This window comes from Carcharhinus amblyrhynchos, chromosome 2 (assembly GCF_965287045.1).
Source record: "Carcharhinus amblyrhynchos chromosome 2, sCarAmb.v2.hapA, whole genome shotgun sequence".
NCBI classification, from domain to species: Eukaryota; Metazoa; Chordata; class Chondrichthyes; order Carcharhiniformes; family Carcharhinidae; genus Carcharhinus; species Carcharhinus amblyrhynchos.
This window is the reverse complement of record NC_137325.1, coordinates 146412712-146436535: the sequence shown is the minus strand read 5'-3', so window position 1 is coordinate 146436535 and position 23824 is coordinate 146412712. Positions and strand designations below refer to the sequence as shown.

General features: G+C 44.8%; 1 protein-coding gene across 2 annotated transcripts in view; it reads left to right on the top strand.

Annotated features, from left to right (window-relative positions):
• Window positions 1-3246: 3246 nt before the first annotated feature.
• cpsf1 (cleavage and polyadenylation specific factor 1) overlaps window positions 3247-23824 on the top strand; it is a 102276-nt gene continuing 81698 nt past the window's right edge. For both annotated transcript variants that reach the window (XM_080213901.1, XM_080213890.1), the window contains exons 1-6: window positions 3247-3385; window positions 10163-10317; window positions 16386-16413; window positions 18431-18564; window positions 21824-21904; window positions 23481-23632. In XM_080213901.1, coding sequence (XP_080070027.1) covers window positions 10174-10317; window positions 16386-16413; window positions 18431-18564; window positions 21824-21904; window positions 23481-23632 — 539 coding nt within the window. In that variant the 5' untranslated portion in view covers window positions 3247-3385; window positions 10163-10173. The remainder of the gene's footprint in view (window positions 3386-10162; window positions 10318-16385; window positions 16414-18430; window positions 18565-21823; window positions 21905-23480; window positions 23633-23824) is intronic.

Below are 23824 nucleotides of genomic sequence, written 5' to 3'. Positions count from 1 at the left end.
GAGTAGTGCGTATAGGTTTGGTCTCCCTATCGAAGAAAAGTTTTCTTTTCTGCCATAGAGAGTGCAGTGGAAGTTCTCAAGACCGCTGTTGGTGAGACTGTCCTATCAGGAGAGATTGATTCACTGGGCCTGTATTCTAGATGAGAGGAGATCTAATTGAAATGTACAAAATTCTAACAGGGGTTGGACAGATTAAATGCAGGGAGGATGTTTTCCCTGGTTAGCGAATTTAGACCTCATCCAGTCTCATATGGGGTTGACTATTTAGGACTGAGATGAGGAGAATTTTCTTCACTTAAAAGGATTGTGAACCTGTGAAACTTTCTACCACAGAGGGCTGCGGAAGACAAATCACTGCATGTATTCAAGAAAGAGATTGATAATTTTTTAGATTTTGATGGCATCAAGATGTATGGGGAGAAAGCGGGTATCTAGTATTGAAATCGAGGATCAGGCATGATTATATTGAATGGTGGAGCAGACTTGAAGACTGAATGGCCTATTCATGCTACTAGTTTCTAAGTTTCTTTATTGCTCTTTGTCATGAGACATTGCAACATAGTTACATCAGCAATTATATCCGTGTCAGGTGATCCAGATGTTAATCTTACCCTCCAAGTCTTTACCCAAATATATACATATTCTTATATCTCCCTTCAAGGTCTCAGACCTTCAAGGTCTCAGGGTTAGTTTCCTGTGGTGCCTTGACCAACCTTCTTGATCTAGGCCTGATTTCATTTTGAGATTGAGAACAAATTTCAGTCTTTCATCATTTGATAAGACACTTCCACCTGACTGGTTATAGAGTTTCTATTTGTTTCTGATTCCTGTCTCCACCTTGAGCTGAATTAAATGTTGAGGTTGCACTGGTTTCTTTCCCACTGATATAAAGGCTCTTTGACCCCTTCCTGGTCCCCTTCTGCACTATAGGGATTCTATGCATTTTATGGTCCACCTCAATTCTATAAATTCACAGTTGTGGAGTTCTTTCTATTACAATACTTTCTGTTTTCTTTCTGACGACCTTGAACTTACACTCTCTCCCCAGGCTACAGCACTTTCAAATTTCATGCTCTATGCCTGAAGTTGAAATTATGAACCTGACTAGTTTCTTTGTTGCTCCTCATTCTTCCTAAATTTTTCATGATTAACTGAGGTGATGTTAGGTTGTAGTGCTTGTTGTAGAATCCCAGAATTACTGATACTTGGCTACCAGGCTGACTGCTGGGCTCTTGCTCTGCATTTCGCTATTCCCATGTGACCTTGATGGATTTTTGGGAGAATGACAAGTGCAAGTGTTTTGGGAATGATAGTCTGTCATTACAAACTAAAAAATCAGCAACAATTTGTGAGATATTTTCTCTTTTCAAAGTATTGACAAAGTACATGATTGGGCATATAATGCAGCAATCATTCTGATACCCTTTTATTTGGGTTGTGTGCAACATGAGATTTGGCAGGAAGCCGAAGTGGCACAGAGGCACAGTGGTTAGCACTGTTGCCTTATAGCACCAGAGGCCCAGGTTTGATGCCCGGCTTGGGTCACTGTCTGGGAGGAATTTACACGTTCTCCCCATGCTTGTGTAGGCTTCATCCAGGTATTCTGGTTTTATTCCATAGTCTAAAAAAATACTCTGGTTAGGTGCATTGGTCTTGCTAAATTCTCCCTCAGTGTAACCAAACAGGAGCTGGAGTACGGCGACTTGGGGATTTTCACAGTAACTTCATTGCAGTGTAAGCCTACTTGTGACACTAACAATTAAACTTTAAACTTTTAAGTACAACCTCATGTGGAATACCGAGGTGTTAGTCGATCTGTAATGGGCAAACCCTACAAAAACTCCATGTAGGCCCCAAAACTTAAAACTAAACATGGTGGCAACATACAGTGTAAAGATCTGGAAATATTCCAGGGTGTGGCCAAATTCCCCACTAACTCTACTTTCAAGTTTGCTGACAACACCATCGTTAGTGGGTTGGATCTCAAACAAAGACGAGACAGGCTACAGGAATGAGGTAGAGAATCTGGTGAACTGGCGTGGTGACAATAATCTCTCCCTCAATGTCGATAAAATGAAAGAGATTGTCATCGACTTTAGGAAATGTAAGGAGAATAAGAACCTGACTACATCAATGGGAATGAAGTAGAAAGGATCGAGAACTTCATGTTTTTAGGTGTCCAGGTCACCAACAACCTGTCCTGGACCACCATGCCGACACTATAGTTAAGATAGCCCACCAATACCTCTACTTTCTCAGAAGACTAAGGCAATTTGGCACATCTGCTACGATTTTCACCAACTTTTACAGGTATACCATAGAAAGCATTCTTTCTGGTTGTATCCCAGCTTGGTGTGGCTCCTGCAATAAACTACAAAATGTAGCCCAATCCATCACTCAAACCACACTTTCATCCACTGACTCTGTCTACACTTCCCGCTGCCTCAGCAAAGCAGCCAGCATAATTAAGGACCCCACACACCCCAGTCATTCTCTCTTCCACCTTCCTCATTCGGGGAAAAAGATACAAAAGTCTGAGGTACGTAGAAACCGACTCAAGAACAGCTTCGTCCCTGCTGCGGTCAGACTTTTGAATGGACCTACCTCGCATTAAGTTGACCTTTCTCCCAGCTGTGACTGTAACACTACATTCTGCACCCTCTCCTTTCCTTCTCTATGAACGGTATGTTTTGTCTTCTATAGCGCACAAGAAACAATACTTTTCACTCTACGTTAACACGTGTGACAATAATAAATCAAATCTGCAACGCCTACCAATGCTTATAAAAGGACAAGAAGAAAAAAGATTGAAAACTCACTTCTCCATAGCAACGCATCGGCCCATCAGGATGGACTTGCCAACAAATCCCTTTTCTCCTGTAGTATAAACTGCTGTGATTGTTTCAAATTTGGCATTCTTGTGAGACAAAAAAGCTTCTGCAGCCGTGTCTTTCTTTTGTTTTGATATAAGACGCGCCGGCTCCTGTTATTTTAAGAAAGGGAGAAAGTTCGAGAAAATGCAGCTGGCTTCGGCAGAGAATGGAAGCCAAGGCGGTCACGTGCCCAGAGCGCGGGGCACGCGCTCAGGCAGCGCGCAAGCGCGGCAAAAGGCGGGACCCTCTCCCTCCCACTGCGCAAGTACCAAGCCGGAACTCTCGCGCCCAGGCAAAGCTCGCGATATTTGGAGCACCGCCTCCCGTCACCCCGGGGTCACTGTCGCGAGATGTCGGGCGGCCAGCTCCTCCCCCTTCCCGGCGTGTGAATGGTGGCGGCTGGTGTGGGGAGCCTCAACAATGTTGTCGTCCTGATCCGCCTCGGAGGCGCAGCGAGGAAGGCCTCTGGCTTCTTCTTCTTCTTCTTCTTAACTTGAGGGGGGGTCTCTTCGGTAAGCCAGTAAAACTTGAGGCCGGGGGAAGCGCCGTGGCCGTCCATAGCAACCAGCAGAGCCCGGGGGAAGGAAGGGAGGGAGAGACACTGAGAGCCTGGGGGTGGGGGCCTCAATAAACTCCCCCAAACCCTCGAGTCTGTCAGGGCCCTGTTTGTACCCCCCGCCCCCTTCCAATTCCACGTTATTCCGTCCAGGTTGGAAACCCCACAAGCTTTTAAAGTTTATTATTTATTAGTGTCACAAGTTGGCTTACGTTAACACTGCAATGAAGTTACTGTGAGAATTCCTGAGTCGCCACAGTCCGGCACCTGTTCGGGTACACTGAGGGAGAATTTAGCGTGGCCAGTGCGCCTAACCAGCACGTCTTTCGGACTGTGGGAGGAAACCAGAGCACCCGGAGAAAACCCACGCAGACACTGGGAGAATGTGTAGACTCCACACAGACAGTGACCCAAGTTGGGAATCGAACTCGGGTCCCTCGCGCTGTGAGACAGCAGTGCTAATCACTGCTGCACTGTGGCATGGTTAAGGTTAACACAGTAAGAAGTCTCAACACCAGGTTGAAGCCCAACAGTTTATTTGGTGGCAAAAGCCACTAGCTTTCAGAGTGCTGCTCATTCCTCAGGTAAGTGGGAGTCCTGTTCACAAACGGGGCGTTTAAAGACACAAACTCAATTTACAAAGTAATGGTTGGGAGTTGAGGAGGAGCTTCTTCACTCAAAGGGTGATGAATCTCTGGACTTCTCTGCCCATTGAAGTGGTGGAGGCTACCTCGCTGAATATATTTAGAACATAAGAAATAGGAGCACGAGTAGGCCATCTAGCCCTTCGAGCCTGCCCCGCCATTCAGTAAGATCATGGCTGATCTGTCGTGGCTCAGTTCCACTTTCCCGCCCTCTCCCCATAACCCTTAATCCCCTCGCTTATCAAAAACCCATCAATCCGCGTCTCAAAAATATTTAGCGAGGCAGCCTCCACCACCCCCCCCCCCCCCCCCCCTTTATCTTGAGGCTGTGCCCCCTAGTCCTACTATCCTTTCTGAGCCGGAAGAGTCTCTCCACCTCTATCTTATCCATCCCATTCATCATCTTATATGTCTCAATGAGATCTCCCCTCATTCTTCTAAACTCTAACAAGTACGAGCCTAGTTTATTCAGCCTCTCCTCATAGCTCAACCCCCTCAACTCCAGCATCAGTCTAGTAAACCACCTCTGCACTCCCTCCAAGGCCAAAATATCCTTGCGTAAGTGCGGCGACCAAAACTGCACACAGTACTCCAGCTGCGGCCTCACCAGTGCCCTATACAGCTGCAGCAAGACCTCCCTACTTTTATATTCAATCCCCCTCGCTATGAAGGCCAGCATCCCATTCGCCTTCCTGACCACCTGCTGCACCTGCAGGCTGGGTTTTTGTGACTCATGCACAAGGACCCCGAGGTCCCTCTGCACCGTCGCCTGCTGCAGTTTTTCGCCACGTAAGTAATAGTCCTTCCTACCATTATTCCTACCAAAGTGGATAACCTCACACTTGCCAACATTAAATTCCATTTGCCATTTCCTGGCCCATTCGCCCAGCCTATCTAGATCCTTCTGCAGACTCTCCACACCCTCCGCGCAATTTGCCGATCCACCAATCTTGGTGTCATCAGCAAATTTCGACACCGTACACTCGGTTCCCTCCTCCAGATCATCTATATAAATGGTAAATAGCTGAGGCCTCAGCACTGACCCCTGGGGCACCCCACTAGTCACCAACCGCCAATAAGTCATGGATAGATAGGTTTCTGATAGACAAGGGAATTAAGGATTATACGGAGAAAGTGGGAAAGCGGAACTGATCCACTTCAGATCAGCCCTGATCTTGTCGAATGGCGGGGCAGGCTCGAAGGGCTAGATGGCCTACTCCTGCTCCTATTTCTTATGTTGTGAATGCAAGTCTTTACAGCTAATCAAGTCTTAAAGGTACAGACAATGTGAGTGGAGAGAGGGTTAAGCACAGTTTAAAGAGATGTGTATTGTCTCCAGACAGGACAGTTTGTGAGATTTTGCAAGCCCAGGCAAGTTGTGGGGATTACAGATAGTGTGACATGAATCCAAGATCCTGGTTGAGGCTGCCCTCATGTGTGGAACTTGGCTATCAGTCTGTGCTCTGCGACTCTGCATTGTGTGTCGTGAAGGCCACCTTGGAGAACGCTTACCCGAAGATCAAAGGCCGAATGCCTGTGACCACTGGAGCGTTTAGCCTCTGATCTTTGGGTAAGCGTTCTCCAAGGTGGCCTTCATGACATGACAATGCAGAGTCGCTGAGCAGAGATTGTTGGCCAAGTTCCGCACACATGAGGATAGCCTCAACTGGGGTCTTGGGTTCATGTCACACTATCTGTAACCCCAATGACTTACCTTGGCTTGCAAAATCTCTCAAACTGGCCTGTCTAGAGACAATACACATCTTTTTAACCTGTGCTTAATACTGTCTCCGCTCACATTGTCTGTCCCTTTAAGACAGGTAAAGATGCGCATTCCAACTATTATTTTGTAAATTGAGTTTGTGTCTTTATAAGCCCTGTTTGTGAATAGAACTCCCACTCACCTGACGAAGGAGCAGTGCTCCAAAAGCTAGTGGCTTTTATTACCGCATAAACCTGTTGGACTTTAACCTGGTGTTGTGAGACTTCTGTGTTTATCTCAGTCCAACGCCGGCGTCTTCACATCATGCTTTAGGTTAACCAAAGACATACGATGTAGCAGCAGAAATAGGCCATTCATTCCATCCAATCTGCTCCAGCATTCAATGAAATCATGATCTAGTATGATAATCCTCAACTCCACTTTCCTGCCTTACCCCCATAACCGTTGAATCCCTTACTGATTAAAAATCTGTCTATCTCAGCCTTGAACATACTCAATGACCCAGCCTCTGCAGTAAAGAGTTTCACAGATCCACTCCCCTTTGAGAGAAGAGATTCCTCTTCATCTCTGTCTTAAACAAGTGACCCATAATCTGAAATTATGCTCTCTGGTCTGAGGCTCTCCCACAAAGGAAACAACCTCTCAGCATCTATCCTGGCAATCCCCCCCAGTTTATGTCTCAATAAGGTTGCCTCTTGCTCTTCTGCCAGAGTAGAGCAAAATATTATGGGTGGCTTGGTGACACAGTGATTAGCACTGCTGCCTCAGCGCCAGGGACTCAGGTTTGATTGTCTTGGATCACTGCTGGTGTGGAGTCTGCACGTGTCTTTGTAGGTTTCCTCCCACAGTCTGAAAGATGTGCTGTTACGTGCATTGGCCATGCTAAATTCTCTGTCTACCCAAACAGGTGCCGGAGTGTGGTGACTAGGAGATTTTCACAGTAACTTCATTGCAGTGTTAATGTAAGCCTTACTTGTGACACTAATTAAGCTTTAACTCGGATATCACTGCAGTGTTTGAAGAAGCAGCTCACCACCACCTCCTCAGGGACAATTAAGGCTGGACAATAAATGTTGGTCCAGCTGGTGATGCCCGCATCCCATGAAAGAATAATATAAAATGAACCCTCAAACCTAAAGTGAGCTAGAGGGTGGCATAATGGTAATGTCACTGGACTAGTATTCCACAGGCTCTGGCTAATGGGAACACGGATTTTGATAATATCCTGGAAACTGGTGGAATTCATATTCAATTAATAAAGGTAGTCTCAGTAATGGTGACCATGAAACTATCATTGATTGTCATGACAACCTATCTGGTTCACTGATATCCTTTTAGGGAAGGAAATCCTTCAGCAAACCAGTGCAGACGCGTTGAGCCAAATGGCCTCCTTCTGCACTGCATTGATCCTGTGATTCCTTGCCTGGCCCACATGACCTCAGATCCACCACAAAGTGGCCGACTCTTAACAAGCAAACCACTCAGTTCAAGGTCAGTTTAGGATGGGTAACAAATGCTGGCTTTGTCAGTGATCCCCATACCCCAAGAAGCAAGAAATATTTTTTGAAAGCCCCGAATTCCAGGTTAATTTGCCAACCTGAGGTAACCTATTAACCTCACAAACCCCAAATTAATCTATAAGTAAAATATTGTGGATGTTGGAGGTCTGAAATAAAAACAGAAAGTACTAGAAAAACTTGCAGGTGTGGCGAGAATTAAAATGTCAAGCTCAATGTGACTTCTGTTCAGAAGAGTTATATTTGACTTGAAATATGAACTCTGCTTCGTTCTCGACAAATATTGCTGGACCTGCTGAGCTTTTCTAGCACTTTGTGTTTTTATGCTAGATTAATCTGTCTGTTTAGGCTAACCTATTGCACCCCTAAACCCAGGTTATTCTGTCAATCTGTAATTCTCTGCAGGTGAACTGGTGCAGACATGATGGGCCAAATGGCCGCCTCCTGTGATTCTGTGATGTATTAACTGCTCAAATTCTGGGTTAATCTTTCAGTCTGCGGTGACCTCGTGGTTGCGGCAACCAAGGTTGTTGGGATTAGCAAATTACTGCAGAGTGACTGACAATCAGGGCATTTAAATAATTGGGCTTGTGGAATGGGCAAAATGGGTTAGAGAATTGTGAATGATGTGTTTCCACGGGAAGAACAAGAGGAGGCAATATAAAATGACCTGAATGTGTGGTGGGGAATAGTCAATTATTGCTTTCAAAGGTGAATTGAAGACACAAATTTGCACAGTAATTAGTACTGCTGCCCCACAGCGCCAGGGACCTGGGTTCGATTCCAGCCTTGGTTGACTGTCTGTGTGGAATTTGCATGTTCTCCCCATGTCTGCCTGGGTTTCTTCCGGGTGCTCCGGTTTCCTCCCACAGTCCAAAAGACATGCTGGTTAGATGCATTGGCCGTAGTAAATTCTCCCTCAGTGTACCCGAACAGGCACTGCAGTGTGGTGACCAGAGAATTTCACAGTAACTACATTAATGTAAGCCTACTTGTGATTAGTAAATAAACTTTAAAGAAAGATGTGTATGTTGGCTGCATTGGCCATGGTAAATGTGTGGGGTTGCAGGGATTAGGTTAAGGGGAGGGCCTGGGTAGAATGCTCTTTTGGAGAGTCAGAGTGGACTCGATGGGCCAAATGGCCTCTTCTGCATTGTAGGGATTCTATGGTTCTAAACTAAAGGAATAAATTCTAAAGGAACAGAGGACCTTGGGGACGTACTTGCAAAAATCACTCAAGGTGACAAGACAATTTGAGACTGTGTTTAGGAAGGCATATGTGTTTACAAATAGATGTAAATGGATCGAGGAAACTATGGTGAACCTTTATAAAACACTAGTTTGACCTCATCTGGAGTATTGTGTTCAGTTATGGGCATGATATTTTAGGAAGAATGTAGGGGCATTAGAGAGACTGTGGGAAAGATTAATGACAACATGCATAGATCCCTGAAAGTTGGCACCCAGGTTGATAAGGTTGTTAAGAAGGCGTACGGTGTGTTAGCTTTTATTGGTAGAGGGATTGAATTTCGGAGCCGTGAGGTCATGTTGTAACTGTACAAAACTCTGGTGCGGCCGCACTTGGAGTATTGCGTACAGTTCTAGTCGCCGCATTATAAGAAAGATGTGGAGGCATTGGAAAGGGTGCAGAGGAGGTTTACCAGGATGTTGCCTGGTATGGTAGGAAGGTCTTATGAGGAAAGGCTGAGGGACTTGAGGTTGTTTTCGTTAGAAAGAAGAAGGTTACGAGCTGACCTAATTGAGGCATACAAGATGATCAGAGGGTTAGACAGGGTGGATAGTGAGAGCCTTTTTCCTCGGATGGTGACGGCTAACACGAGGGGGCATAACTTTAAATTAAGGGGTGGTATAGGACAGATGTCAGAGGTCAGTTCTTTACACAGAGGGTAGTAAGGGCGTGGAATGCCCTGCCTGCAGCTGTTGTGGACTCACCAACTTTAAGGGCGTTCAAATGGTCAGTGGATAGGCGTATGGATAACATTGGAATAGTTTAAGTTAGAGGGTCATTAGATTGGTTCCGCTGGTCAGCGCAACATCGAGGGCCGAAGGGCCTGTACTGCGCTGTAATGTTCTATGTTCTAATGGTTGCTGGAATGCAGAACTTCAATTGCGTGGGTAAATTGGGGAAGCCCAAGAGAAAGGCTGAAGAGAAAGTTGAGAAGAGATTGGCGGACTTCTTAACCGTAAGTGATCTGGCCAGAGTAGATAGGGAGAAACATTGGTGGAAGTGTTGAGAAGCAGAGGATGCTGATTTAAGTTGACTGAAAGAAGGCAGCAACTGCAACATGTGGAAGAAGCTTTTCATGCAGTGATTGGTTAGGTAGGATCTGTTATGCAATGCCTCAACGTATGGTGGGGTAGGTGTCAGATAGTGCTTTCAAAACTGAAGACGTATTTGCTGGGCTGTGGGAAAATGATGGGAGCAGTTGGAGTTGCAGAGTGCCAGCACTGACACAACAGGTCGAATGGCGTCGTTCTGTGCTGCATCTATTCCATGATTGCTATTTTCCCTAAATTACACTTCATTATACATCATTAGCTGCAGTGTGTTTTACATCATCCTGCACGTGTGAACGGTGCAATACAGATCCTTTCTGTTTGGTTTGGGGCATCAATTCTGATTAATTCCTGAAAGGTTTGTGATCTGAGTTTTTAATCTGGTCTATGACGCCCAGCACACCTCATGTTTGTTACTCAGAAGTCTTGTTGAATGTTTACTCCAAGTTTGTGCTGTCTTGTCAGTAGTACTAGGAAACCTTTTCTTCTGTTGTACCTATGACTTCTTAATTAAAAAGTGAAGTTGAGCAGTGTTTTAACTTTCCTTGCAGGAACTGACAGTATGTACGCTGTGTACCGCCAAATGCACCCCCCGACGGGGATTGAGTTTGCTATCTACTGCAGCTTCTTTTCAAACACTGAGCGAAATCTGGTGGTGGCTGGGACCTCTCAGCTGCAGGTTTACCGATTGATCCATGATGCAGAGGTGAGTTCCAGTGGATTCCAGCTTGTCCATTACTCGTCAGTTTGTAATCTACACTTACAAACACAAAACCTGCTCTAAATTGTTCTGTAACTCAACCTGAAGATGATGACTCATTTCCAGGGCACTGGTCCACAGCTGTCAGCATCTTGGTCTCCTTACTTGAGATGGGATCTACTGGCAGTGGAGGGCGTGCAGAGGAGATTCACTAGGTTGATTCCGGAGCTGAGAGGGTTGGCTTATGAGGAGAGACTGAGTAGACTGGGGCTATACTCATTGGAATTCAGAAGAATGAGGGGAGATCTTATAGAAACATATAAGATTATGAAGGGAATGGATAAGATTAAAACAGGGTGATTGTTTTCATTGGCAGATGAAACTAGAACTAGGGGGCATGGCCTCAAAATAAGGGGGAGCAGATTTAAGACTGAGTTGAGGAGGAACTTCTTCACCCATAGGGTTGTGAATCTGTGGAATTCCCTGCCTAGTGAAGTAGTTGGGGCTACCTCATTGAATGTTTTTAAGGCAAGGAGAGAAACTTTTGAACAGTAAAGGAATTAAGGGTTATGTGAGTGGGTAAGTGGAGCACAGTCCACGAAAAGATCAGCCATGATCCTGTTGAATGGCGGAGCAGGCTTGAGGGACTAGATGGCCGCCTTTTGTGTCTATCTCTTGTATTCTTTTCTTTCCTCATTGTTAGTGTTTAAATTGATGGGCACGTCGCTCGTGGAGAGAGAGATATAGCTAAATATTATTCTGTTTTCACTGATGCCATCATACTCAGCATCACGGAGCTACTAGTTTTTTTATTCTTTTGCGGAATGGCGGCATCATTTAAAAAGCAGCATTTACTGTCTGTCCCTAATTCCCCTTATGAAGATGATAGTCGGCTTATTGAAGTGCTACAGTCCGTGTGGTGTAAGTACACTCACAACGATGCTAAGGAGGAAGTTCCAGGATTTTGACCCAGCGACAGTCAAGGAATGGCGAGGTGATTGTAAGATAGTGAGTGACTTGTATGGAAACTTTTCAGATGGTGGTGTTTCCTGCGTTTGATGTCTTTGCTTTAGAGAGTAGAGGTTTGGAAGGTGCTGTGGAAGAAGCCTTGATGAGTTCCTGCAATATATCAAGTACATGTTAGGTTAGCATTGCTTCACAGCATCAGGGGCCTCTGTTCAACTCCAGCCTCAGGTTACTATCTGTGTGGAGTTTGTACGTTCTCCCCGTATCTGCGTGGGTTTCCTCCGTGTGCTGCAGTTTCCTCCCACAGTCCAGAATGTGTAGGTTAGGTGGATTGGCCAAGCTAAATTGACCCTAGTGTCAGGGGGGGTTAACAAGGTAAATGAGGGTTATGGGAATAGGGCCTGGGTGGGATTGTGGTCAGTACTGACTCGGTGGGTCAAATGGTCCCCTTCTGTACTGTAGGGATTCTATGATTGTACTGCAGCCAGAGTGTGTTTGTACTGGAGAGAGTGACTTCTTTTTGAAGTGACCCCAGAAAGCTGCTCTGTCCTGGATCATGTTGTGCTTCTTGAGTTTTGTTGGAGCTGTAAACATCCAGGCAAATGGGCAATATTCCATTTTAGGCATACCTAAAAATCAGATGTCAAGCTGACTACTTGAATGCCAAGCGATGGAAATGGCATTTGATAGCCAGAGTTAAGCGATTACACAAACAATGGACCAGATCTCTGAGTCTTGCCACATCCACACGTGAATGGTGGTGGACAATTAAACCACTCACTGAAGGAATCGTCTCCACAAATATCCCATCCCAAAGATAGAGAAGCCCAGCATTTCAAAGCAAAAGGCAAGGCTGAAGAATTTGCAGCCATCTTCAGCCAGAGGAGCTGAGTGGAAGAAACATCTGTGCCTCTGCCTGAGGTTTACACAGTAAGAAGTCTCACAACAGCAGATTAAAGTCCAACAGGTTTATTTGGTAGCAAAAGCCACTAGCTTTGGAGTGAGAGTTCTGTTCACAAACAGGGCATATAAAGACACAAACTCAATTTACAAAATAATGGTTGGAATGTGAGCCTTTACAAGTAATCAAGTCTTAAAGGTACAGACAATGTGAGTGGAGAGAGCGTTAAGCCAGGGTTAAAGAGATGTTTATTGTCTCCAGATAGGACAGTTAGTGAGATTTTGCAAGTCCAGTCAAGCTGTAGGGGTTACAGATAGTGTGACATGAACCCAAGATCCCGGTTGAGGCCGTCCTCATGTGTGCGGAATTTGGCTATCAGTCTCTGCTCAGCGACTCTGCGCTGCCGCGAAGGCCGCCTTGGAGAACGCTTACCCGAAGGTCAGAGGCCAGATGCCCGGGACCGCTGAAGTGTTCGCCAACAGGAAGAGAACACTCTTGCCTGCTGATTGTCGAGTGGTGTTCATTCATCCCTTGTCGTAGTGTCTGCTTGGTCTCCCCAATGTACCATGTCTCGGGACAAACTTTCCTGCAGCGTATCAGCTAGACAGTGTTGGCCGAGTTGCAAGAGTGTGTACTGTGTACCTGGTGGATGGTGTTCTCACGTTAGATGACGTTATCCATGTTGATGATCCAGCATGTCTTGCAGAGGTTGCTGAGGCAGGGTTGTGTGATGTCGTGGACACCCTTCTCTTGAAGGCTGAGTAGTTTGCTGCGGACAATGAGGTTGTTCGGTTGTTTGAAGGTAAGAAGTTGGGGTGTCGGGATGGCCTTGGCGAAATGTCAGTCTTCATCAATGACATGTTGAAGGTTTCAGAGAAGATGTCATAGCCTCTCTGCTCTGTGGAAGTACTGGATGACGAAGCGTACTCTGTCCACCATGTCCCGTGTTTGTCTTCTGAGGAGGTTGGTGCGGTTTTTCGCTGTGGCGCGTTGGAACTGTTGATCAATGAGTCAAGTGCCATATCCTATTCTTATGAGGGCATCTTTCAGCATCTGGAGGTGTCTGTTGCGCTCCTCCTCCACTGAGCAGATCCTGTGTATATGGAGGGCTTATCCATAGGGGATGGCTTCTTTAGTGTGTATAGGGTGGAAGCTGGAGAAGTGGAGTATTGTGAGGTTATCCGTGGGCTTGTGGTATAGTGAAGTGAGCGTCCTTAATAGAGATGCGTGTGTCCAAGAATGCAACCGATTCTGGAGTGTAGTCCATGGTGAGTCTGATGGTGGGATGGAACTTGTTGATATCATCCTATAGTTGTTTCAGTGATAGTTCACCATGACTCCAAAGGAAGAAAATGTCATCTATGTATCTAGTATATAGCATCGATTGAAGGTCCTGTTCAAATCTGTGCACGAAGATATTGGCATTGCAGGGTGTGAATTTGGTCCCCCTGGCTGTTCTGTGTGTCTGGATGAAGAACTGGTTGTTGAAGGTGAAGATGTTGTGGTCCAGGATGAAGCAGATAAGTTGTAAAATTGCATCTGGAGATTGGCAGTTGTCAGCGTTGAGTACTGAGGCAGTTGCAGCAATGCCATCGTCGTGGGGGATGCTGGTGTAGAGCGCTGAAACATCCATTGTGACGAGGAGTGCTCCTGGTTCAACTGCTTCATTTGTGCTGAGTTTCTGTAGGAAGTCCGTAGTATCACGACAAAAGTGGGGGGGTTCTTTGGGTTTCAGGATGCCCTTGACGTAGTCGGAGAGGTTCTCGCACAGGGCCCCATTGCCCAATATTGGACAGCTGGATGTGTTTGCCTTGTGTATCTTTGGGAGGCAGTAGAGATCTCCAACGTGGGGAATATGTGGGATGAGAGCTCTGAAGGTCTGGATCATAGGTCTTGGTCAGCCTGTTGAGTTGACGGGTGTGTTCTTTGGTCAGATCTGCAGATAATTGTAGTGTTCCCTGTTGCTCAGTTGTTGGTACACTTCTTTGCAGTAATCCATCTGTTCAGTATGATGATGGTCCCTCCTTTGTCTTCAAACTAGCAGACAATGTTGTGGTTTGTCTTAAGAGCGCAGATGGCGTTGTGTTGTGCTTGGGTGATGATCGGGGCTGTCCTGTGAGTGTGGCTAATGAATCTGGTGTAGATGCACCTCCTGATGGCTTGGGCGTACATGTCAAGTCGAGGGCAGAGGTCTTCCGGAGGAGTCCAATTCAACTCTTTCCTCTCAACGCCAACAATCCCTTTTGGACTTTAACCTGGCGTAGTGAGACTTACTGTGTCCTTAGTCCAGCGCTGGCATCTCCACATCGTCTTCCCGAGGTCCCCAGTATTGTCAGTCTTCAATCATTTTGATTCACTCCGCATGATATCAAGAAAATCCTGAAGGCACTAGACACAATAAAGATAATGAGCCCTGACAATATTCCAGCAATAGTACTGAAGTCTTGTTCTCCAGAACTTGCCGCACCTCTAGCCAAGCTGTTCCAGTACAGTTATAACACTGACATCGATCTGGCAATGTGCAAAATTGCCCAGGTATGTGCTGTATGTGAGAATCAGGACAAACCTAACCCGGCCAAATACCGCTCCATCAGTCTACTCTCAATCATCAGCAAAGTGATGGAAGGGGTTGTTCACAGTGGCAACAGTCTGCTACGTGTCGCTCAGTTTGGGTTCTACGGGGGCAACTCAGCTCCCTCCCTAACAGCACTGTGGATGTAACTACATCACATGAACTGTAACGGGCTGCAACAGATCAAGAAGGCAGCTTGTTAACATCTTCAGTCACTTATTTTAACTCTGGATTTCAGCTGTTTTGTCCCAATTTCTTTTGTTGTTAAAGAGGCTTAGGAGCTGAGTAGTCTGGGCAGATTCTAAACTGAGCATCAATAAACAGGTTATGACTATGTTAGGAGAGGCAGTGGTATAGTGGTATTGTTGCTGGGCTAATTATCCAGAGACCCAGGGTGATGCTTTGGGACCCAGGTTGGAATCTCATCATGGCAGATGGTGAACTTTGAATTCAATAAGAATCTGGAATTAAAAACATCCAATGATGACCATGAAACAAACCATTGTTGATTGTCATAAAAACTCATCCAGCCTGCTAATGTCCGTTAGGGAAGGAAATCTGCTGTCCTTAACCTGGCCTGGCATTCACAGCAACGTGGTTGACTCTTAAATGCCCTCAGGGATAGGCCATTAATGCTGGCCCAACCAATGATGGCCATATCCGTGAACAAATAAAAAAAGACTGCTGAATGACAGCACTATCAGTGACGCTTCCTGTCATTTTACTAAATGACAGTAGATTGATGGGGTGCTAATTGGCCAGATTGGATTTGTCCTGGTTTTTGAGAACAGGACACTGTTGGGGCAATTTTCCACATTGTTGTGAAGATTCCAGTGCGTTGCTTGTACTGAAACAGCTTAGCTAGTGGCTGATAGTTCTGGAGCACAAATCTTCGGTATTTACAACCAGGATGTTGTCGAGGGTTGTAGAGATTGGTCATTAAGTATGTTTAATACTCGGACAGATTTTTAATCAGGGAGCTGACGGTTAATGGGAAAATGGAGTTGAAGATTATTGCATCAGATTAGTTATGGCCTCATTGAATGGCGGAGCAGACGCAATGGGCTGAAAGATCTTCTGCTGCTTTATCTAATGGTGTTATGACTGGGAGCTGTGGGTGTTTCTCCTGATGAAGTTCTGCGTGTTGAGGTCAGTCATTCGTGGCCCCTCTGAACTGGTGGGAATGAATAGGAAGCATTGATAAACATTGATCCGAAACACTAATCTCTCCATCGATGCTGCTTCATATTTCAGGCCCTTGACTTGTTGAGATTTGTTTCATATTTCCAGCTTTCACATATTTTGCTTCTGTTTTAGGGATTACAGGTGGCACGGTAGCACAGTGGTTAGCACTGCTATTTCACAGCGTCAGGGACCCAGGTTCGATTCCAGCCTTGGGTCACTGTCTGTGCAGAGTCTGCATGTTTTTCCGTGACTGCGTGGGTTTTCTCTGGATGTTCCAGTTTCCTCCCACATTCTGAAGGACGTGCTGGTTAGGTGCATTGAGCCGAATAGGTGCCGGACTGTGGCAACTAGGGAAATTTCACAGTAACTTCATTGCATTGTTAATGTAAGCCTTGTGACTAATAAATTAATTTTAAACTTTAATACAAACTGTTTCTTTTATACTCGCAGAGCACAGTGAAAGGAGACAAGTCTTCAGGTAACGTAGCACTTTTTTACACAGATATTTAACTGGCTCTATTACAAATGAGTGGGTGGTTGCAGAAAACACCTGAAAGATTAGTGTCAGCCATATCTCTCTGGGTGGCACTCCTGCCTCAGTTAGAAGGTTATGAGTTCTAATCTCACCCAGAGGTTTGAGCAGAGAATCTATGCTGATGCACTAGTACAGTAATACAGTACTGCACTCTGAGTGAACATTAAACTGAATTCCCATCATATTGCTGTAAAGAAGAATGTAGGAATTCTGCCTGATGTCCTGGGCCAATGCCAAAGATGTGCGGGTTAGGTTGATTGGCCGTGCTAAATTGACCCTAGTGTTAGGACAAGCAGGGTGAATATGTGAGATAACGGGAATAGGGCCTAGGTGGGATTGTGGTGGGTGCAGGCTCGGTGGGCTGAATGGCTGCCTCCTGCACTGTAGTGATTCTATGAATGCTCTCTCTTGGTGCCCTTAACAAACACTAACAAAATACACATATGCTTGGTGGTACAGAACTTGAATGTTTCTGAAAAGAGAGGCATGTTGCTGGAGCTCTTTGTTTTTCAAGTGTTTGGACAAACACAAGAATGAGATTTCAGCCACAATTTATACTACAGGACGTAAGGGTGCTGATTCTTTGGCAAGTCAGCTCTGATTAATAATCTCTCCCCCAATGTCAACAAAACAAAGAAGATAGTCATCAACTTCAGGAAGCATAGTGGAGGGCATGTCCCTGCCTACATCAGCGGCGATGAAGAGGAAATGGCTGAGCACTTCAAGGTTTTAGGTGTCCAGATCACCGACAACCTGTCCTGGTTCCCCCATGCCAGCACTATAGTTAAGAAAGCCCACCAATGCCTCTACTTTCTCAGGAGGCTAAGGAAATTTAGCATCTCCGCTTTAACTCTCACCAGCTTTTACAGGTGCACCATATTCTTGGTTGTATCACAGCTTGGTAAGGCTCGTGCTCTGCCCAAGCTTGCGAGAAACTACTAAGGGTCGTGAACAAAGCCTAGTCCATCATGCAAACCAGCCTCCCATCCACTGACGCTACGTTTCTCACTGCCTTGGAAAAGCAGCCAGGAAAATCAAGGACCCCACGCACGTTGGACATATTCTCTGCCACCTTCTTCCGTCAAGAAAAGATGCAAAAGTCTGAGGTCACTTATCAACCATACCTTCTCTAAGTATAGTATGCTTTGTTAGTATAGCAAGCAAGAAACAATACTTTTCACTGTATATTAATACATGTGACAGCAGGAAATCAAATTCTGGCTTTAAAGAGTGAATTTGCAAAGTCTGTATCAGAAAGGCTTATGTCAGATTTCCAATGTTGTGGAATTTCTGAACCAAAGATTACTTCAGAACTGAATTCGGATTCTATCCTGGTCGAACAACTCATCTCTATGGAAACTGACAAGGAAGCAACATCGCAAGATGTTATCACAAGATGCTATTAGTGAAGTGACTTTCAAGGATGTTGTATCTTGCCAAGATGAAGTCAACATCTTTCAAAAAAGCACTATTAACTGTACATAAGCTTCACTACCAGGTATTATTTTATACATATGTTCATGGAGGGTATGTGTTAGTGTTTAAAGTTTTTGTACTATTGAAACAAATGTATTGTAAAGCAGTCATATCTGACTAGTCACGTAACATGTAGTGACATCATCAGAGACATTCATGGGGTTTTCCCTCTCTTCCATCCTAGACTTGTAACTAGCCAAAGTAACTGGTTAAATAACCCACTGTATGGCAACTTTCTCATCCTTTTATCTTAGAATACAAGAGAGCTGACCACGACATATAACACTAGGACGGTGTTAAAAATGTTAATATGACTTGTTGAAAGTTTAACTGAGACACCTCAGGACTGAATGGAATACATTACCTGCAACTAATTAAACCTTATAGTGAGAGGGGAATAGTTTGTTGCCTTAGATCGGTGTGAATAAATTACAGAAATGATCAGGTTTATATTTTTATTTCTGAATGTCTGTTTTCGGTGTAGAGGTCAAAGGGCGGAAAGAGAAGCTGGAGCAGATGGCATCTTTTTCACTCTTTGGAAATGTCATGTCCATAGCCAGCGTTCAACTCGCGGGTTCCAAGAGGGATGCCCTCCTCCTCAGTTTCAAAGATGCTAAAGTAAGTTACATGTCCACGTCTATATTTGTGTGTTCTCATATTTAGAAGGTTGATGGGTGATCTAACTCTGCTAAATAAATCATGGGGCTCTATTTGCTCTGGTGCAGAATTTATAAATAAGGGGGCATGATCTTAAAATTAGAGTAAATTGAAGCACTTTATTCATGCACGCTGTTGGAAATCTGGAACTCACCTCCCAAAAGGCTGTGGACTAATTGAAATTTTCAAGACTGAGATTGTTGGATTTTTTTTATTGAGGCTACCCAGAAATATTGATCAATGGTGGGTGAATGACAATCATATACAAATCATCAATGATTGATTGAATTGTGGGATAGACCCCCAGGAACTGTTTGCTTTGTTTCTGTGAGATCTCAAACCCCCTCTATCCAGTACTCAAAGCAGTTCAGTTCTATTTATGGTTGTATTTCTTATTTGCTAGTCAGTTCTTTTTGAAAGTTAAAAGCTTGGAATTTTGAGAAGTAAAGGAACTAGGAGCAGGAGTAGGCCACTCGGCCCCTTGAGCCTGCTCTGCCATTCTATAAGATCATGGCTGATTTGATTGTAACTTCATCCCCACATTCCTGCCAACCTTTCACCCCCTTTTCAATCAAGAATCTATCTAACTCAGCCTTAAAAATAATCAAAGACTCTGTTTCCACTGCCTTCGGAGGAAGAGAGTTCCAGAGACTTGCCACCTTTGGAGAGAAAGATGTTCTCTTCATCTCTGTCTTAAATGAACGACCCTTAGTTTTAAACAGTGATCCCAGTGTTAGATTCATCTCGCAAACCAGCCTCCCAGCCATTGACTCTAAGAACATAAGAAATAGGAGCAGGAGTAGGCCATCTAGCCCTTCCAGCCTGCCCTGCCATTCAATAAGATCATGGCTGATCTGTAGTGAATCAGTTCCACTTTCCCGCTTTCTCCCCATAACCCTTAATTCCCTTGCCTACCAAAAACCTATCTACCCATGTCTTAAATATATTTAGCGAGGTAGCCTCCACCACTTCAACGGGCAGAGAATTCCAGAGATTCACCACCCTTTGAGTGAAGAAGTTCCTCCTCAACTCTGTTCTAAACTGCCCCCCCCCCCCCCCCTTATCTTGAGGCTGTGCCCTTTAGTCCTGCCGTCCTTTCTGAGCGGGAGGAATCTCTCTACCTCTACCCTATCCATCCCCTTCATTATCTTATACGTCTCTATAAGATCCCCCCTCATCCTTCTAAACTCCAACGAGTACAGACCCAGTCTATTCAGCCTCTCTTCATAGTCCAACCCGCTCATCTCCGGTATCAGCCTAGTGAACCTCCTCTGCACTCCCTCCAAGGCCAAAATATCCTTGCGCAAGTGCGGCGACCAAAACTGCACACAGTACTCCAGCTGTGGCCTCACCAGTACCCTGTACAGTTGCAGCAAGACCTCCCTGCTTTTATATTCTATCCCCCTTGCTATAAAGGCCAGCATTCCATTCGCCTTCTTGATCACCTGCTGCAGCTGCAGACTGGGTTTTTGCGACTTGTGCACAAGGACCCCCAGGTCCCTCTGCACTGTAGTATGCTGCAGCTTTTCGCCCTTTAAATAATAATCCCTCCTACTATTATTTCTGCCAAAGTGGATAACCTCACACTTGCTAACATTATACTCCATCTGCCAGGTCCTCGCCCACTTGCTCAGCCTATCTAGATCCCTCTGCAGACTTTCCACACCCTCCGCACAATTTGCTTTTCCACTTATCTTTGTGTCATCAGCAAATTTTGACACCCTACACTCAGCCCCCTCCTCCAGATCATCTATATAAATGGTAAATAGTTGAGGCCCCAGCACCGATCCCTGCGGCACTCCACTAGTCACCAACCGTCAATCAGAATAGCACCCACTGATACCAACTCTCTGCCTCCAATAGATAACCAATCCTCTATCCATGCTAACACCTTACCCCCAACTCCATGCCCCCTAACCTTCTGAAGCAACCTTTTGTGCGGCACCTTATCAAACGCCTTCTGAAAATCAAGAAACACCACATCCACCCTTCCCACTGCCTCGGTAAAGCAGCCAGCATAATCAAGGACCCCACGCACCCCAGACATTCTCTCTTCCACCTTCTTCCATCGGAAAAAAGATACAAAAGTCTGAGGTCACGTGCCAACCGACTCAAAAACAGCTTCTTCCCTGCTGCCATCAGATTTTTGAATGGACCTACCTCGCATTAAGTTGATTTTCCTCTACACCCTACCTATAACTGTAACAGCACATTCTGCACTCTCCCCTTTCCTTCTCTATGAATGGTATGCTTTGTCTGTATAGCACGCAAGAAACAATAGTTTTCACTGTATACTAATACATGTGACAATAATAAATCAAATCTAAGATTCTGTGATAGGAGAAAACATCCTGTCCACATCCATCCTGTCAATACCCCTCAGGATCTTAACGCTTTCAATTAAGTCACTTCTTACTCATCTAAACTCTCAATACAAACTTAACCTTTCCAAGCTTTCCTCATTAAAAACCCACCCATTCCCTGTATGAGTTTAGTAAACCTTCTCTGAACTGCTAATGTAGTTGTTGGTGCCGTTGTCTTACAAGTAGATACTTGAATCGAAAATCAATTAGTATTTACAGTTTGAATTATATTCCACAATTAAGGTTTGGATTTAGGGTTTATATCAAGCTCCACAGTATCCTCGAATAGAACCATTTGGAAGTCTTTTGGGTCCAGAGCTTCAAAGGGGTGAAACACATCCCACATCCTTAACACTGAATATATCCTTCTCTCCACACCTCCATAAGACCTGCAGGTTGTATGCAATTATCTGGTTTGATTTGCTTTATTATTGTCACATGTATTAGTATGCAGCAAAAAGTACTATTTCTTGCATGCTATACAGACAAAGCATACCATTCATAGAGAAGGAAAGGAGTGTAGAATGCAGTGTTACGCTTATAGCTAGGGTGCAGAGAAAGATCAATGTAGTGCAAGGTAAGTCTATTCAAAAGTCTGATGGCAGCAGGATGAAGCTCTTTTTGAGTCGGTTCGTATGCGATCTCAGACTTTTGAAAAAGGTGGAAGAGGGAATGTCCAGGGTACATGGGGTCATTAATTTTGCTGGCTGCTTGGCCGAGGCAGCAGGAAGTGTAGACGGTGTCAATGGATGGGAGGCTGGTTTGTGTGATGGATTGGGCTACATTCATGACCAGTGTTGTACTTAGAGAATCTGTATTTATTTTTAACGTAACTGCTGCTTTCCTTTTTCTTGAAGCTGTCTGTGGTTGAGTATGACCCTGGAACCCATGACCTGAAAACGCTCTCATTGCATTATTTTGAGGAGCCGGAGTTAAAGGTAGGATCTCAGTGCTGCGTCTATCCTAATGTTGTGACGTGGCAGAATGAGATCTTTAATCACTTGTGATCTCTTTCTTTGTTGTGGATTTTTTTTGTTGTGGATTTTGTTGTGTATTGTGGATTTCTTATGTTGTTTTAATTTCCCTTTGCCTTTTTCAATTTAGAAAGTTATTCATGTATTAAACTCCTTAGAACAGCATGCTGCTGTGCAGAGGGACCTGGGTGTCCTTGTGCAGGAATCTCAAGGAGTTTGTTTGCAGGTGCGGCAGGTAATTAAGAAGGCAAATGAAACTTTGTCCTTCATTGCTAGAGGGATGGAGTTTAAAAATGGAGAGGTTTATGTTGCAGCTGTATAAGATGCTGGTGAGGCCACACCTGGAGTACCGTGTACAGTTTTGGTCTCCTTACTTGAGAAAGGATATACTGGCACTGGAGGGGGTGCAGAGGAGATTCACTAGGTTGATTCCGGAGTTGAGGTGGTTGGCTTATGAGAAGAGACTAATAGGCTCGGGCTATACTCATTGGTATTCAGAAGAATGAAGGGAGATCTTGTAGAAACATATAAGATTATGAAGGGAATAGATAAGATAGAAGCAGGGAAGTTGTTTCCACTGGCAGGTGAAACTAGAACAAGGGGCATGGCCTCAAAATAAGAGGGAAGCAGATTTAGGGCGGAGTTGACGAGGAACTTCTTCACACAAAGGGTTGTGAATCTGTGGAATTCTCTGCCCAGTGAAGCAGTTGAGGCTCCCTCATTGGATGTTTTTAAGGCAAGGATAGATAAATGTTTAAATAGTAAAGGAATTAAGGGTTATGGTGAGCAGGCGGGTAAGTGGAGCTGAGTCCATGAAAAGATCAGCCATGATCTTGTTGAATGGTGGAGCAGGCTCGAGGGGCCAGATGGCCTACTCCTCCTAATTCTTATGTTTTCATGTTAACAGGGTATGCATAAAGATGTTGATAGTGGTTAGGTAAACAGGGAGCCTGTAGATTAAAGGTTGAGAGAGGAAAGAAATTCCACAACTCTTGACATTCTGGAACACAAGAGAAGCATCCAACCACTCTCGATTTCAACACTAGTGTCAAAAGGCAAAGAAGTGGCGTAGAAAATCTAACGGATGCATTTAAATGATTGAAAGTTCATTAGCATAGATAAAGAGAAACTATTCCCTTGAGGCACATCAAAAAAAAATCAGAAACTGAGCCTGAGTCAGGCAGTTCAAAGTTGATGTCAGAAAGCACTTATTCACACAGAGGGCAGTGGAAATCTGGAACGCCCTCTCCCATTGAGGCAGGTGTTCAGTTGAAGAAGTCTAAACTAGGATTTTATTGCATAGGCATAGGTGATCTGCATCCCAATGGTCTGTGTTATTGTTTGCACTTTACACAAGTTTTCTCCCACCCTACTTCCTGGAACTCGTTTAGTATATCCTTTATCAACTCCATTCACCTTGACCGCTACCTGTGGCTGCAAGTTTCACATTTTAAGACTCCGCGTAAAGAAATTCCTTCTGAATTCCCTGTTGGATTTGTAACATGACTCCCTTACTTTCTGTCTCTGCCTTTCTTGACAGGATGGCTTTGTGCAAAATGTTCACATACCTCTGGTGCGTGTGGACCCAGATGGACGCTGTGCAGTGATGCTGATCTATGGAACGCAGTTGGTGGTCTTGCCTTTTCGAAGAGACACCTTAAGCGATGAACAAGATGGAGTTATGGGGGAGGGGTGAGCTATAGCTAAATAAAAAGAAAAATAATTTATTGCTGCATGTATAAAATTTGTTCAGGTAACCTATTTCATCTCAGCTTCTTCTAACTCCGAACACTCCTGAAGATATTGCCCAATTGTCCATGAGTACTCGGTCCAAGTGATTTTTTTTTAATATTCATTCATTTTCTGGAAATACAGTTGCTGACA